At 37.5% G+C, this 16,292-nt stretch overlaps 1 protein-coding gene across 11 annotated transcripts in view; it reads left to right on the forward strand.

The window, feature by feature from the left end:
* Positions 1–16,129, forward strand: part of stxbp5l (syntaxin binding protein 5L) — a 259,708-nt gene extending 243,579 nt beyond the window's left edge. For 8 of the 11 annotated variants that reach the window (XM_015363844.2, XM_015363846.2, XM_015363850.2 and 5 more), the window contains 7 exons: positions 5,972–6,070; positions 7,059–7,298; positions 7,484–7,844; positions 9,410–9,575; positions 11,399–11,510; positions 11,756–11,976; positions 13,237–16,129. In XM_015363844.2, the coding sequence (XP_015219330.2) occupies positions 5,972–6,070; positions 7,059–7,298; positions 7,484–7,844; positions 9,410–9,575; positions 11,399–11,510; positions 11,756–11,976; positions 13,237–13,278 (1,241 nt within the window). In that variant the 3' untranslated portion in view covers positions 13,279–16,129. The remainder of the gene's footprint in view (positions 1–5,971; positions 6,071–7,058; positions 7,299–7,483; positions 7,845–9,409; positions 9,576–11,398; positions 11,511–11,755; positions 11,977–13,236) is intronic. The other 3 variants (XM_015363849.2, XM_015363855.2, XM_015363856.2) reach the window with 1 other exon arrangement.
* Positions 16,130–16,292: the final 163 nt, after the last annotated feature.

Below are 16,292 nucleotides of genomic sequence, written 5' to 3' on the forward strand. Positions count from 1 at the left end.
AAAGGATTAAATATATGTTTGGAACATTAACACACATTAATCAACTAAAAATGAGCAATTTGCTAATACGAATAGAAATGGCAGTTAATACCACATAGACAACTTTTGTTAGTTCACTTATGTAAAAATCTGAAAAAAGCTTGATCTAATTGATGGACATTTCAAATAATTAGTTTGGTGAATAAACTTCTTTTAAACCCATTTAATTTAAATTTGATAATACCAGAAGGACATTATTGGCTCAAGCTAAAAGAGAAAAACTCTACAGGCCTCTGAATTAACACATAATTTGTAGGCTTGTGACCGCTTTCACAATATCATCTGAAAAATAATATAATTCTTGGACAAACCTACTATTTTAATTTCATTACATTCTCTGATGATTATTCAAATGTAGATACAATAAATATATATTTATATATTGAAGTTACTTAGAAATTAGTAAGGTTATGTCAGATACCCCTCAATAATATTAACTAGACAAAATTCCCATAGCAGTATGTGGATGCTTTAGTGTGTTAATGTGTGTGTGTGTGCATTTCTCCACAAAAAGTAGCCAGGGAGCTAAATCTCTTTATCCCACATTACTTCTAGTCCCTAAAATTGCTTCCTACACAAATCCCTCCAAAGCTCCAAACCTGTCCAAAGATATTAAAACCTTATTCGTGTAAATTCAGGGTGACATAATCTCTTTAGGAAGATGAAGCAGCACTTCATCTTGCAAATGTCATATTAGGTTTTATATTAATTTAGAATGACTCATGTTAAAAATGTGAAGAGGGGCGCCAGGAACAAGTTAGTGGAAAGGAGCAGATGAATAAGAAGGAGGTCCTCTGCCGTTATAATTGCCTTTAAGGTGGTACCTTAAGGCTTAAGAAAAATTAAAATGCCTTGGACAGTTAACCTATATCCTTTGCCAGATTTATCATCAGGCAAAATTAGTAAAAATGCATTGCTTGTCTTACATATGACTCTTGCTGAGTTAAAAACCTAATCTAGTCTGCTTTTGTAATCTGTCACACTGTGAGGACAGCAACACGACCACCTTTCAGCCTGACCTCAGTGAGGCTGGGCTTGGTCGGTACTGGAGTAAGAGACCTCCATGGAAAAGTCGGTTGGTTGAACAGTAGGTAACTCTCGATACACCAACAGCCAACAGCCATCTGTGGAGTTTGATCAGGAAACCAGAAAGAATAGTGCTGTTTGTGTCAGTCTGATCTTTGCTGGATTCAGGAGCCTCAGTATGAAGTGAATCCTGCGGTGCAAGGACAATACCAATGAGTAGGCCAAAGTACTATTCTGGGTACAGATAATGTCTAATACATCTAATGGATAACTTGAGGAAAAAGAATGAAAAAATAAAATAGCTTGATTGCAAGGTAATAATTACTGTTTGCTAGAGCCTGAAATTGTGAAAATTGTCAGAAGCTACATTGTTCAGGTCATTTAAAAAATGTAACAATTGTAAAGTTGAGGGAACAGCCAAACTAATTTCCAAATGCCAGGAAGTGTTACAGTTGAAAACTAACAGATGATATAAATTCTGTGTGACTTTAAGACCTGAAGGTCTGTTTTGTGTTTCTGCTTGATACAAGGTTATTAATTATATAAAGTGTCCCCTGTTAAAATTGGATTGGAATGACAGAGCTGTCTTTCTTGAGCATTATATACAGTAGCAGCCTGCTAACCAGCCTGCAATTATGAAACATGATAAGAAACCATTGCTTGTTTGACAAATGATGGCTTCAGCAGTTGCTCCTCCAATTCAGCCATTTCCACAGAAGCTGTGACAGGGCTCACAGTCAAGCTGTTTCTTTGCAGTAGAAAGTAGTTTAGGATTTGTACAGTATGTTTAAATCATCAATGGAAATCCTACTTTCATATAAGAAAATTTTGTTTGGAATGATTATTTCCTGATTAAATTGTGACATGCTAAGATCAATTTTTGTTTCCAGTGAAAAATAAGACCCATTATCTCTTAACTGTGATTTTTGGGTGCAGATAGTTCATGAAAAGGCTTGGGAGAAATAAACCTACAATCTTTAAAAATGTGCGTCATTGCTGCATCTTAAATCTATTACCCATATGCAGATTGATCTCAGGTTTCTCTCTTTTTTAAAGTATCCGCTCTGCACAAACAGCAAAATGCATTTAAGCAAAAGGCTGTTTTCATCCAGTGCAGTTATTGGATGTTTCTCTGTCTCTGAAATGATGATCAGGTGGCTTTAAACTTCTGTTCCTGCTCCTAAAAGAACACACCTTCACATCACTGAAAGGTCATGTTTGAAGGTTAATTTGATCCCCTTAGAGCTCTGTTTTGAGAGAATAAATAGAGTGCACACACAATAATGATTTTAGCTAAGTTTAACTCATGGAATTTACATAGTAAAAAAAACTGTACAGTAAATATAATGTGCAAAGTCACACCAGCTAAACGTTCATGATTTTTTCTTTTGAGATTATCAGAGATTTTTTTTTGTTTTACAGGGCTATGAGAAAGTATGAATAAAATATTCAGTTTATATACAGTATTTTACTATATAGTATTGGAAATAATTATATAAATAGAGGATGTAGTTGGTATGTCTTACAAACTAAACATTATCGTAAAAAGCTCTATTGTGAAAAAATGAAATGTTGCCTAATGTAAACTTGTATTGAATATCAGGTGGGTAGCTGCGTCAGCATGCGTAGGCTGCAAAGGAACAAGTAATAGGTTTATGCCATGCTGAAAAAAAAGAAGAAAGAGAACACAACGTTTCGGCAGTGGAGCCTTCTTCAGGTGTGATTCAGGTGACATGCTGAAAAAAAAGAAGAAAGAGAACACAACGTTTTGGCCTTGGAGCCTTCTTCAGGTGTCACCTGAATCACACCTGAAGAAGGCTCCACTGCCGAAACGTTGTGTTCTCTTTCTTCTTTTTTTCAGCATGGAATAAACCTATTACTTGTTCCTTTGTATTGAATATGTATATGTGAGTGGTTACCTGTTTGCTCATCTAATAATGCAAAGGCAGCACGAGGTACTGTATAAGTACGTATAAGAAGTGATACAATTCTACAGTTCAAACTTGTGAGGAACATGATGTCCTCTGGGAAGGAAATCACATACAGTACATCAAGCCTAAAGTTTTGCAGAGCAAATTCTTCATATAATAGATGATGATCTAGTGCAGATCTTGCAAATGGCATCACCGAAAGTACAGGTTTCTTCTTTAAGAACTTTAAGACACAAACACCAAATGGTCTCAACGGGCCGGTACTGTACTGTAGCAGCTTGAAAACGTCTGTTGCGAAGAAGCAAGAAAAGTGAAATTGTGTAATAATCACATCCTTTACAGACATGTCAAAGGCTGAGCTGTTTAGCAATAATGAATAGTTGAAAGGCAGACTGGAGTGCACAATGACAGCCAGATGAAACAGCTAGTGTAAAACAGATGGAGGTTACAGACATTGTCCTGTTAGCTGTTACTTGTGGTGTAAAGGAAGACACCCTATGTAAAGGAGAATGTACAGTCCGTTTTATGTTTTACATTAGTCCGTCACTAATGCAGTAGCGTCGGTCCTTGTCTTCCCTCTCCTGTGTGTGTTGCTGAAGCATTGCCCATCCCTGACCCTGGCTCTTCTGTCTGAAGTCTGTCTGTCTGTCTGGCACTGTGCAGAACTTTCACTAACAGTAAAGCATTCTCACAAAAAAGGGAAACTTTTCGTATAATGATAAACTATTAAGCACAATATAATAATATACCTGTAATTCCTCTGCCCAGAAAATATTTGTGACAGATCTAACAACATGAAAAACACATACTACTGCATATATCATGGATATATTCCATCCATATCATGGAAGATTATGCCTTTTAGTATGTCTACATGTCATCCACCAAAAACTGCTTTTCTTAGATTTAGAAAATAATTGCTTTTTACACATATTCCTTCCAACGCAAGAGTAATAATGTCATTATAAACCCGAAGTAAATACTGTTTCACGTTCTCTGGTTGTAGGTTTTAAAATAGCTTTTATTTTGTATCAGATTTTCTCATGTGTTTATTTTAATTTCTGTTCCTGCAGTAAAACAAAAGGTGCTTTTGATTGTAAGAAAGAAGTGATCTTACAGTCTATGCTTTAGTTACCCAACAAACGTCTTAATAAATTCTATATTTTTTCCAAACATGTGCTCCATCATTATAAAATGCATCAATACATTTTAAGCTAAAAAATCGACTTGACTCATGTCAAGTTTGAGGTTCATTTACAAACATTTTGATAATATTTTATCTTTTTTTTTCAAGGAGTTATTTGAAAAATCTTTGTAACAGTAATGACTGACTGTGGTCTTACCTTGTGGAGGCACACAGTCAACACTTCTGAAAGTGATTGGACCTTCAGATGCTGAAAGATTCTCAGCTCCAATCAATCAATAGGCAGAAAGAGAAGTCAGTGTTATACAACATTGATTCTGATTTAGTTCAAATAATTACCCTACTGCTTTACAGTACTTGTTCTTAGAAGCAAAGTGTTTTAAAATTTCATCATTAACAATAATGTAACAGCATTTGTTAATTAAAATAAGACTTTCAGCTCACTAATGTACATGGTACAAAATGTCTCTAAACTGTTGGAGTTTTAGCAAACCACAGTGGCATTTTTTAATGTTTTTCAAAAAGACTAACATGTTTCATTTACTTTCAGGTGGTTATAGCACAATTGAACAGGATCTAAAGTTAATTAATTTTTCCTCTGCATTTTTAGAAATCTGTAGTGCTTGAGAACACAGATAAATATGAATATATTCGCTATAACAGCCACGGTGTCTTGTTCCAGAAATAGACAAGACTGTCCCATTGGTTTACTCCTTTTAAAATGTTTTCTTTTATTTATTTTTGTAATTCCAAGAATCAAATGATGCCTCGTTGTAGGTCTGGATCAAATACTTTTACTACTCTACTTCTCCTATGTTTCATTGAGGCAAAGGTTAAGTTTTTAATAATGTAGGTAATGTTATCAATATTTTTATACTGTGCTTATCCATTTTAAAACCTATCTGATTTAAGAATCAGAATTGCTTTTTAGAAGTGCTACTGAATTAGTTTCTTGACATGACTCAATGTAGAGGTGACACCAGTAAGACAAGTCAAGTCCATTTCTCATTATGAGCTGCAGGTTTTTGTGGTAATGTAGTCCAAGTCCAAGAATAAGAAATGAAAGAACACCATATGTAATATCATTGTAATATCAAATGCCTTGCTGTGCTATTTTTCTTAAAATAAGAGAATGATTCTAAAATACTGAGAACATGTTTGCTGTTTAATAAAGCCTGTCAGCAGTTAAAACCTCACATTACTCCAATTTGCCTTTTCCATCCGTGCTTGAAGTATTATTTAATAAAAATGTCAGGAAAAATGTTCTACTGCTCTAGAAATAGTCTGCTTACTTAACTGTCTTTGGCACCATTCTATGTGCTAGGTTATTTCAATCCCTTTTTTTTAATGATCTATTTGACTGCCCTTTAAATTGCCACTTACACATATATATCATTCTAGACATGTTGTTATTTTAATTTTCTTTGTACTTTGACTGTATTTCATGAAAATGTGGAACAAGTATTATGAAGAATTCCGAGCAAGGCTCAAGCAGTTGAATTAAGAAGTCCAGAATGACTCGCATTTAAAATGGTTTCTATGTCAATGGGTAGCTGAATAAGCACTCGGACTTAGATTTTCTTTGCTCACCTATTCTTTAAAACTTTACCCTCAAAAATAACCAAAACCACTTATACTAAAAATCAAACAAATGTCAAATTCAGTAGTTAAAATAACTTTGATCTCACTGCTTTCACCGAGACACTTGGAAATATTAGACTTGGCTCACCTGCTGTTTAGCAACTGCTTACTTTTTACATCTCAGCTGCCAACTTCTTTGAGTTGTTGAACTTGTCCCTTTTGCAATGCATGCTTGTTTTGGGGAGAGTAGGTTACGCTTCCAGACGGGCAATGCTTCAGCAATTGCACGGAGTGAGTATTTACTCGCATGACGAACACCACGCTGCAAGTTACTCATGGAGTGAGAGAGGTAAGGGCTTCACTGTATATTCACCATGCTTCTTTATTTGTGTTTCTGTGGTGTCCAGAAATCACAGATTCCATACCACTGTGTTTGTCTTTAGTAACACAATTGGGGAGCATGGGTTTCTGGAGTGAGCAGGCCTTCTGTCTGCAAGAATGAAATACACAACCTTTCTTATGTAATCTCTGGGAATCGAATTAATAGACTGTGTTTTTTGTGCTGAATGGTGTACTGAATCCTAGAACGGAGTAATAACTGGAGTGAATGAGAGGAATTGGTGTCACCCAAGACCAGTCTCATACCTAAAGAGTCAGTATTGCAGAGTTGGAAGAGGACACAAATGCAATGACAGGTTTTGTCATTCTAATTCATGACATGTTCAAATGATTTCTCAGAGGCTGAATATCACCCCGTTCAGAATCGCAAATAGAGGCAATATGCCACTCAGTATGCTCAGAGATATTCAAAAGAAGTGACTGAAATATTTCACAAGGGTAATGCCCATTTTCACACCTTCCATTTTAATCTACGGTACAGTACAATATGTGCCCAGAACATTATTTAGGAGGAGTGATTTGGTATCATGCATTTCTAATGTCAGGCTGTAGTTTGCATCCAACTGTTAAATGCCTGCTTGTGCTTTGTTTGTAAAACAGCACATTGAGTCCTGCTTATAAGTGTTTCTTTTTAATTAAAAATTTAAGAAGTATTGTTAATTCACTTTGGTTGTGGTGATTGACTCTGAATCTTAAGTTGCTGCTTGAAAGTATCTTTTTCTTTATTTGCATTAATAGAAACGTTACAATATACATTTTTAAGTCATTAACTTTCTTTTCTATTTCTTTTAAGTATGTATATTTGAACTTTCTTTAACTATTTTGAAAATGTGTTTTTATTCACCCACTGTTGTTTTTGTATTGCTTGTTCTAGTCGATTTGACTGTGGTACTGAGGTGTGGAAAAATTCTGAGAAAAAGTCTGTTGTTTTGCTGTAGAAAGCCGGGAAAATTCTTTCAGCCGGTCCCGCAGTTCCAGTGTGTCCAGCATCGATAGAGAGACGAAGGAGGCTATCACCGCGCTATACTTCAGCGAGTCGTACAGCAGGAAGAATGATGGCACCCTCTCGCCCTGCCTTTGGGTCGGCACGAGCTTAGGGGTGGTGCTGGTCATCTCTTTGAGCTTGCCTGCCGCCGAAGACCAGCGGCAGACAGAGCCTATCATGGTGTCACCAAGTGGTAAGTGTTCCTTATGCACTTTTCTCCTGATGTTGGTGAGCCGAAGGAAAATGTGCCTTTAACATAAACTAAGGTTTGCTCTTAGTCCAGGCACACCTGTTTTTTTTTTTTGCAAAGTATACCCTTTGGCAGGTCCCGACTCAGTTAATGTTTTTCCCAATATTTCTCATCGCTGCCCTGAACAGGCACAGTTCTGATGCTGAAAGGCTCCGTGCTGACCTTCTCTAGCCTGGACTGCTCTGGCAATCTGATCCATCCCCCGTACGAGGTGTGGAGGGACCCTCACAGTGCTGACGAGCACGACAAACCTCGCAAGCGGAAGCTCGTCAACTTCTCCCCCTCGTCTTCTCAGGACTCAGGAGATTACCAGTATGCAGTAATCTGTTCCGAAAAACAGGCCAAAGTCTTTTCACTGCCTTCCCAAACCTGCCTTTACGCGCACAGCATCACCGAGGCTTCGTTCGTGCTCAGGGCTGACGTCGTTACGCTCTGTAATAGCGTCTGCCTGGCTTGCTTCTGTGCCAATGGACATATCATGACTCTCAGGTACGTGTCGTGTTTCCCCTTTACAGCTGTGTCCCTTTTAAAATAGGGGCAGGGTTGCCAAGTTTGCAAAATGTTTTTCATACTGACTTCCATGCCTCAGAACGACGACTTTCATGGAAACTACTGTACTGTATGTGGTTGGAGTGTTGATAGGAGCAGAATTATAAATAAAACTGAGTGGAGTAATAAGGCTCAAGCTCGATTGAAAACTGTTAGAACAGAACAATTTCAGATGGTGCTAAACAAACATTGTAACTGTAAATGTTTACAGTAGATCAACCGATGATTATAAATGGGATTGTAGGACCATTTATGAATAAGGACATAAGGACAAGAAGTATTTTGTGTACATTTTTGTAGACATACAGTGGAACTAAATCCACTGTCTTGCAATGCCACAGGTTCTTACAGACAGGTGTTAGGTTCAGAGCTCTGCTAATTGAAGGCACCCCTGTTCACACTCAATTTCAGATCCAAACTGCTCCACAAAGTGTTTATGTTATACACACAACAAGTGTTACAGTACAAGAAATATTTCTTCCTTACCTCCGTCAAAGTTAACATTTTTTTAATTCGTGGATTTAAGGACGGTGATTAAAATTGAACTTTTTTCTGACTGTCCATAGATTTATAGATTGTTGGCAATCCTGACCAAGGGAAAGTCAGCTGCAGCAAATTCATTTCTAAAAGGCTGCAGTGACTTTTTAATTTGGCCAAATAAAACACGCTTCACTGCAGTCTTTGAAAGGTTTCAGAGTTACTTTACCTAGAAGCAAGTACTGTACATTTTTCAAATCAACAGCAATAGTTAATATAATTAGGTCAAACCAAAAAGCAGAAGACCCTGTGTCCCCAGGATAATTATCTGATGCTCCCTTTTTAGGTCTTAAAATCTTCATTTTGGTACATTTTTAAAGAGTAACTTAAGTGCTACAAAGTCCAGTTAGCTGCAGAAACATCATGGGTGTCACCTGCTGCTTATACTGCACTGTGCTGACTCCTACTTTGTTGGCCATAGCTTAATCCTCTGGTCAAGACTGAATAAATTATTCCATACCTACAGTATCATAAAATAACAGGGCACAATTCTGTTGAAGACAATATAATATCTAATTATTTTTATTTCAGACACTAAATCCTTGTTTACTTTTGTGACAATAATATTTGCTAAACTACTCCAAGAAAGCTCTTACAGATAACTATTACCATAACTCAGTTTTAAGTCACATATTTGTGCTCCGGAGTTTAAATTTTAAATGTTTATATTAATTTCCAACTTTAAAATAAGTTGGAAAATTATGAGGTCCTGCCTTTCTGGTCTGTATCCATGTTGAAAATCATCAGCTTTCAGGTTTTTCTTCTACAGGAGGCATCTGTGTTCTCCAGGCTTACACCTTAGGGTTTCTTTACCATTGAATAGGTGTTCCACCCTAATCAAAATCCCCACCTGATAATTTATTGCTCCAACACTGCACAGAAAAACCTAGATTGTAAATAAGCCTGTACTGAGCGCACATGGGCTGCTGGGGTGTCTGCTCACACACTTGTGGGATTGCACATTGCAGCTTGCCAAGCCTCAGGCCTATGCTGGATGTCAACTACCTGCCTCTGACAGATATGAGGATTGCACGAACTTTCTGCTTCACCAACGGTGGGCAGGCTCTTTACCTGAGCTCCGCTACAGAGATCCAGCGCATCACCTACAGCCAGGAGATGTGTGACAACCTGCAGGTCAGTGCACACTTCCAGCACCATGACTTCCAGCACCATGCTACTGTTCCAAATGTCCGACACCACACTGCAACACTAAAGTCGGCAACAGCATCTATGAACTTTGTAAGACTGAATGAATGGAAAAAATCAAACACATTCCTTCAGTTTTTATTGGATAGGTTAATTCAGAGCAATTTCACATTTACATTGATGACCTGGAGAATGCTTTACACAGATGGAAATTTTCTATAACAACGCTGAGTTAAATGCCATGATCAAGAGTACAACCAGCAGGCTTCTAGTTGGTATCAGAGGCCATACCTCTCTAGTCCTAATATATCAGATGTTTCATTTAAGAATGGATGCTCTTCTGTATTTTTAATCTCATGAAACTTGGTTTGGGATTATTTAGAAACATGAATTGTCACATTAGCTCTGATATAAATATATAATATATTGTTGTTGTAACTGTCCTTCAGTTTGTTCTATCAAGAAGGTCATCCTGAAACAAATGGTGCCATACTGACACCTGCTGGTAAAATAATTTCAGTTTCGCGTATAGCACTGAGCTGAAGTAGAATTTGGTACGGTTTGCTTTGATTGAAAGTTTAGTCTACCTTTTGCAGAGGATGGATAACCCTGGCCAGACAAAATCAGTATACATTTGCCACAAATCAACCAAACATACCAGACCAAAAATACATTATCTCACATCTCAGCTTATCATTTTTAATATTTATATTAATTATTATTGATTATATGAATGTTTACAATAAACCTTAAGCATATACCCCAATTGTAATTTGAACACAATTTTGTCGTCAAGCTGAATTATTCCATATTTAATTATTTTCGAAAAATCAGAAGGCAATTCAAATAGCATCAAATAACTTGTAAAGTTAATGTACTGTATACAAATACAGTACAGCTTACTCGTTTTATTGTTAGTTGTGCAATGGCTTTGCTATTACAGGTGCATTTCCACAAAAAGAAAACAGATATACTGAGAACATTGAAATTAAATGGAGATTGTCAGTCTTCATTACAAAATAACAAAACAAAGATAGCATTCCATACTGTCCATCACACCATCTGGCATGTGTGGGGCAAGAGTATACAATACAGGTACGTATACAATAAAGGTGTATACACAGTCGAGCAATTCTTTTCACAAGTTAAGGGGGTACCTACTGTACAGTACATCCAGCACCAACTCACAACCTGCCTGTTCTATCTGACATCCCACCCCACCATGCTGCATGGCCAGCTGCAACCAAGAAGGCAGCAAACCAAGCTACTGACAACCCAGTTCTTGTCCATGACATTTTTTTTATCATTGATGCTTATAAATTGTTTAAAAGTGTAGAGGTGTTAACCCCAGTGCTCTGGCCACATTACACCCTGAGCTTTTGTAACGCACCTAAAAGTCTACCTTAACAACAGGTGAGTTCTGACTTTTCCAGCTGATTCACTATGTAGTGAGGCAGCTGATTCTGTGCAGGCTGTGCCTCACTCAGGTAGGAGCTGCCTTCTGGAATGAATACCCTCTTATATGCAAGGCGCTTTAGGATTGAGAGTGCATTACGAATGCAATAATTAGTAACAGAAAAAAAAGAGGACTGATCAATTGTGTGAAATTGCTGATTTTACAGATGACCTAACTAAACAGTGTGAAAAGATTGATTTTGTTATTGGGGCTTTCTGGACAATAAACCTATGTAATGATCTGTTTTCTTAAATCTTGATGTTGTGAGGTGTTCTGGCAAAAAGGGTGACAAACAGTAAATGTTAAGGAGGCCAGAGGAAAGAGATTGTGATTCTGCATCTTTTCACTGCTACAGGAGATGTTGGGGGAGCTATTCACTCCAGTGGAAACTCCAGAAGCCCAGAACAGGGGATTCCTGAAAGGTTTCTTTGGAGGAAGTGGACAGACATTCGACAGGGAAGAGCTGTGTAAGCTGAGCTGCTCATGCTTTTTTTCTTTTGCTCATGTTAGGTTTGTGTAAATAATTGCTTCCTGGTTCCCCTCATGGTCTCTTTTCAAGACCACAAAGTCTCTGTTCTTCTAGCCTGTCAATGTGTGACAGATTGTCCAGAAGTTTCGGTAAAAATATTTGATTTCACAAATCAGAATAACAGAAGCATTGGTGAATGCTAAAACCTGCACATAATCAGCATGTTTGCTTGTGCCCGGGCAGTCGGAGAGGCAGCTGCAGGAAAGGCCTCCCGGAGCCTGGCCCAGCACATCCCGGGCCCGGGTGGCATGGAAGGAATGAAGGCAGCCGCCGGGGGCGTGGTGGGAGACCTGGCCAGGGCTCGGATCGCGCTGGACGAGAGAGGACAGCGCCTGGGAGAGCTGGAGGACCGCACGGCAGGCATGATGGCCAGCGCTGAATCATTCTCCAAGCACGCACACGAGGTACTGCCGTGGGCATACTGGTTCTGGTCATTTAACCCACTGCTTCTCTGCATGCCAACAGGAAGCAGCTACGTAGCAACATACGACCACAAACACGTATCAGTGTATCGTTGAAAAAGCAGTCAATTTAAGGTAGGCTGCTAGTCTTATGCTCGCATGCATGCGTAGCACAGAATTCTTACTTGAAGTTATTTTATAGAAGATAGATTATACTGAATTATCTGATAAATCTGTAAAAATCTTGAGTCACATAGGCAATGCAACTGTCTACATTTAGACATATTAACCCAGAGCATGGCTATTTTCTTTGTTGTTTTTAATTTCTGATTTGTAAAAACCTGCAGTATGTGCTTATCTCTACACAATTGTATTTCACAAGAAATAATGACTTCCAAGATTTAGTTGCATTCGAGGACGTTGAATGGGTGTTTGCATACAGAGAGTTTTGGCTTAACCAACTGGTCACAGGACAAGGAGACTGAGACCCCCAAGCAGAGTGAGGAGTGACCTAGGGGCAGCTGCACAGGTGGAGATGGGGTGGTTTAACAATGCATGAGAACACTACACAAAGGAGAGGGGTTTTCTTATAATATAAACAACTCCATGACGTTGAAATGATGTTGAAAGGACATAACATCACCTTGGCAACAAAATTACTTTGGGAATGATTGTGATGAAGCACAGCAGGGGTGTAAGTGGCTTGACTGTCAGTTTAGAACTTCCACCCAGAAGCATCTTTGTTTTTTTTGTTAATTTTTAATATCATCTGAGTAGTAGTAGTAGTAGTAATAATACTTAACTTTATTTTATATAGCACCTTTAAAGGTGGCTTCTCAAAGCGCTTTACAGGATGACAACAATAATAAATAAGAAGAATACACAAGATAAAACACAATTACAATATATAGAGGAGACCTTGGATGGTGGTACTAAGAAAAGCAGAGGGGTGAAGAATGGAACCAGTTAAGTAAAGGCTTTTCTGAAGAAGAGGGTTTTGAGTCTGGATTTGAAGGAGTTTAGAGAAGGTGACTCTCTGATATCCTTGGGGAGAGAGTCCCAGAGCTTGGGGGCATAACAGGAGAAGGCCCTGTCACCCATACAATGTAGAGGGGCTTGGGGGACAGTAAGGAGAGCAGAATTAGAAGAGCGAAGGTTGCGAGTAACCTACTGCATATGCTGCACAGTGGCTTTTGTCGCATTTGGAAAGGGTCTGAATTGCAAGCCGTGATTTTCAGGTAACTGTGCTGTTTTTGTCCACAGCTGATGCTGAAATGTAAGGACAAGAAGTGGTATCAGTTTTAATCTGACCAGGGAGCCTTTGCACCTTCACTGAAGCAGACCTGCTGGGGAAATGATCCTTTGCCCCATCCGAGAGAAGACTGGCTGTGTGTTTGTGCCTCCCCAGCAATCAATTCTTCAGGGTTACATTTGTAGGAAAATGCCAATGGTGATCTAGCAGATAGATGACAGGTCTTTGATGTTTTGGACATCATATAACCACACATGGGGCTGGTCCAAGACAGCTTCCCCTGTTTTATCTTTCCATCGATTTATTATCCATTAATGTTATAGAATACAGCTCTAATTTTTGCTCTACAGGACAGGGGATTCTGATTGGAATAGTATACTGTATAAATGTGTGTATGTATATACAGTACATGTACATATACGTACATACATGTGATGTATACACATTGCTACTGTATGTGGCTACTATAAGTTAAGAAATAAACTGGTTTGCATGAAAAATAAAATAATAAAAACCCATAAAACTGCCATAATAAAAACGCATGTTACTCAGTTTTACTTTATAGAGTAAGCCATTTAATTAAAAAGAACTTTCTATTTTTTGAAATGGTTAAAAAAAGATAAAATTTAAACCTGCATTTCTTGAAAAGTCAACTTTATGTGGGTTCTATTTGTTGATATTTTGGTCCTTTCTTTATTTGCATTTGCGATTTTGTCCAACATGCAGTGCAGCTGTAAAAACAAAGACTTTTTGCAAAATAAAACAGCAGTAATTATAGTGTTTTATTTTTACCATTTTTGTTATCTCTAGCCAGTTCAACAACACCCAATGTGCAGGAACAAACAGGAAATCCACAAGCCTAAGTATAATTAGAAAACTTACAGTTAATGTTTTATGTTTGTCATACATCTGTGGTTTCTGATCATCAACTTGCTTTAAAGCTTCACCATTTGATCATTTTAATTTTTATTTGGAAGGGGAGGGATATTTTCCATTAAAATGACTTTGGAAATTCTTTGAGACCCAGCTTCTCCAAACAATAATGAAAATAAAAAAAATAAACTTCGATCCTGCCATTATCTATCTGTCCACAAAACTGAGGTGGTGAGGGTCAGAGGGACAAAGTGTCAGATATTTCTTATTTCACCCTTCGCCATAACTGAGAAGGTGGAAACAATAAGGAAATACAGTAGGAACAGCACATTATTTATGTTGTCAAAACATACGTTTAGTACCTTTAGGAATCTATAGGTGGTAGCTTTAATTGCAGTGTCACCTTACAGTTGTCATTTTCTTCAGTTTTTAAATGCTTCTGCTGCCTTTTTCGAACACACTGAGTGAGTTGACATGGTCTGTGCCACTGCGCACAGCAAACCTTTCCGGCCAAAGCCTTGGACATGAAAGAACCTCTAAAGGCAAGCATTGTTAAATGTCTCTGTGAGTTGTGTGCTCACTCTTTAAGTCACAGAGGTGGTATCTTTCTTTCTTGAGATGTTTACTTTCGTAATTGATTCACTCCTTCCATTATGAACTTAGAAATGTATTAACTTGTTTTGCCAGATGTTTTGTGAATTGTTCATCATCATGTGAACCCCCGGTACCACTTCAAGACCATACATAAGCAATTTTAATGTGTGGTTCTCTTAATGATTTCTGATGTTATGAGTGGAGGTGATCAGTAGAAATCCACCATTTTAGCTGCATATGTGTAAATGGAAGATACAATGCTACTTGATTTTATAGTTCACATCATTGTACAAAACTGATGTTACTCCTCAATTTATTTTACATTATGTATAACATAAATTTGCTTTTGGGTTCTTCTGTGATGATGGCAGCCTTTTTTTCTGTAGTTTCTAGCGATAACCTTCAAGCTGTATATGGTTGTATATAGAATATTCTATAAATGTAATGTATATGTTGTATAAGTCTGTTAGTGCATAACGTCAGCGCTTTTTCTCCAGATGGGGTGTAATGTGGATAAAGATCACATTAGAACTATTTAATGTTTAAAAAAACATCAAAAGCCTTGATGGTTTAGAATATGTGGATGAACTAGAGAGCGTTTCTTTTTTCAAGGTCTACCTATTACTTTGGAGACTTTATTAAGAATAAGGCCAAAAACAGCTATCAAAAATCAAATCTCTTATCTAAGATGTAACATTTGCCAATGGTTCAATCAATGATTTTTGAGTTACAGGAAATACATTTATGGAATGAAATAGTCATACCTGTCTTGTTTGGCAGTATATCTGGCTGCTGTTAGATGCTATCCGTGTCTTAACAGTGTGAGTGATATACTGTACAGTATCTGCAAGAACAGTCATTTCTTTAATTTCATTCTCAAACCGAAATTCTGGGCCAGTGTTTACATTTTTGTAAGAATAAGTGACTATTTTCTAATGTGATATCACACAATATTTGTAAAATGTATAGATTTTATTTTTGATAGTTTGCAAGCCATGCCTTTGTAGTCCTTTAATAAAGAAAACGACTCTCTGCAGTGTTCTAAATGAGATTTGTGTCAAACATATCAGTGCAACTAGCTTTAATGACTGAAAATGAAATAATGTTAACAGGGTGTTCTGTTGTTATGTCTTCAGTTTTTATAAAATATTTTACTGGAAAAAAAATCTAAGATATAACTGTTGTACCTGTTTCTTGATGGTACATGATATTCTGGATCTACGTCATTGAAACTGTGGATGACATTACTGTAGTTTTTCTGTTGTTTTACCATTACCTATACTTTCAAATGGCAGCAAGGTTTGTCTTGTTTAAATTGGATCCTACCACCTTCTGTTCTGATTGATATTCTAGTAGTGTATTAGAGGTTAAACCAAAACTATGTGCTAGAAACAAAGGCAAATTCAAAATAAACATTGGAAATGATTGATGTACATACATGATTTGTCTTGGCAGTGCTTCCTTTATAACACCATCTTTCCCGCTACTTAAAACCACTGCACTCATTCCCACCCCTGATTGTAAAGAGCTACTGTACCATCCTTGAGTTGTCTCCAGTCAGTGGTCTAAGATCTGGTCATTAAAACTACCTTAATAATTG

The sequence above is a fragment of the Lepisosteus oculatus genome, chromosome 15, assembly GCF_040954835.1.
Source record: "Lepisosteus oculatus isolate fLepOcu1 chromosome 15, fLepOcu1.hap2, whole genome shotgun sequence".
Taxonomy (NCBI): Eukaryota; Metazoa; Chordata; class Actinopteri; order Semionotiformes; family Lepisosteidae; genus Lepisosteus; species Lepisosteus oculatus.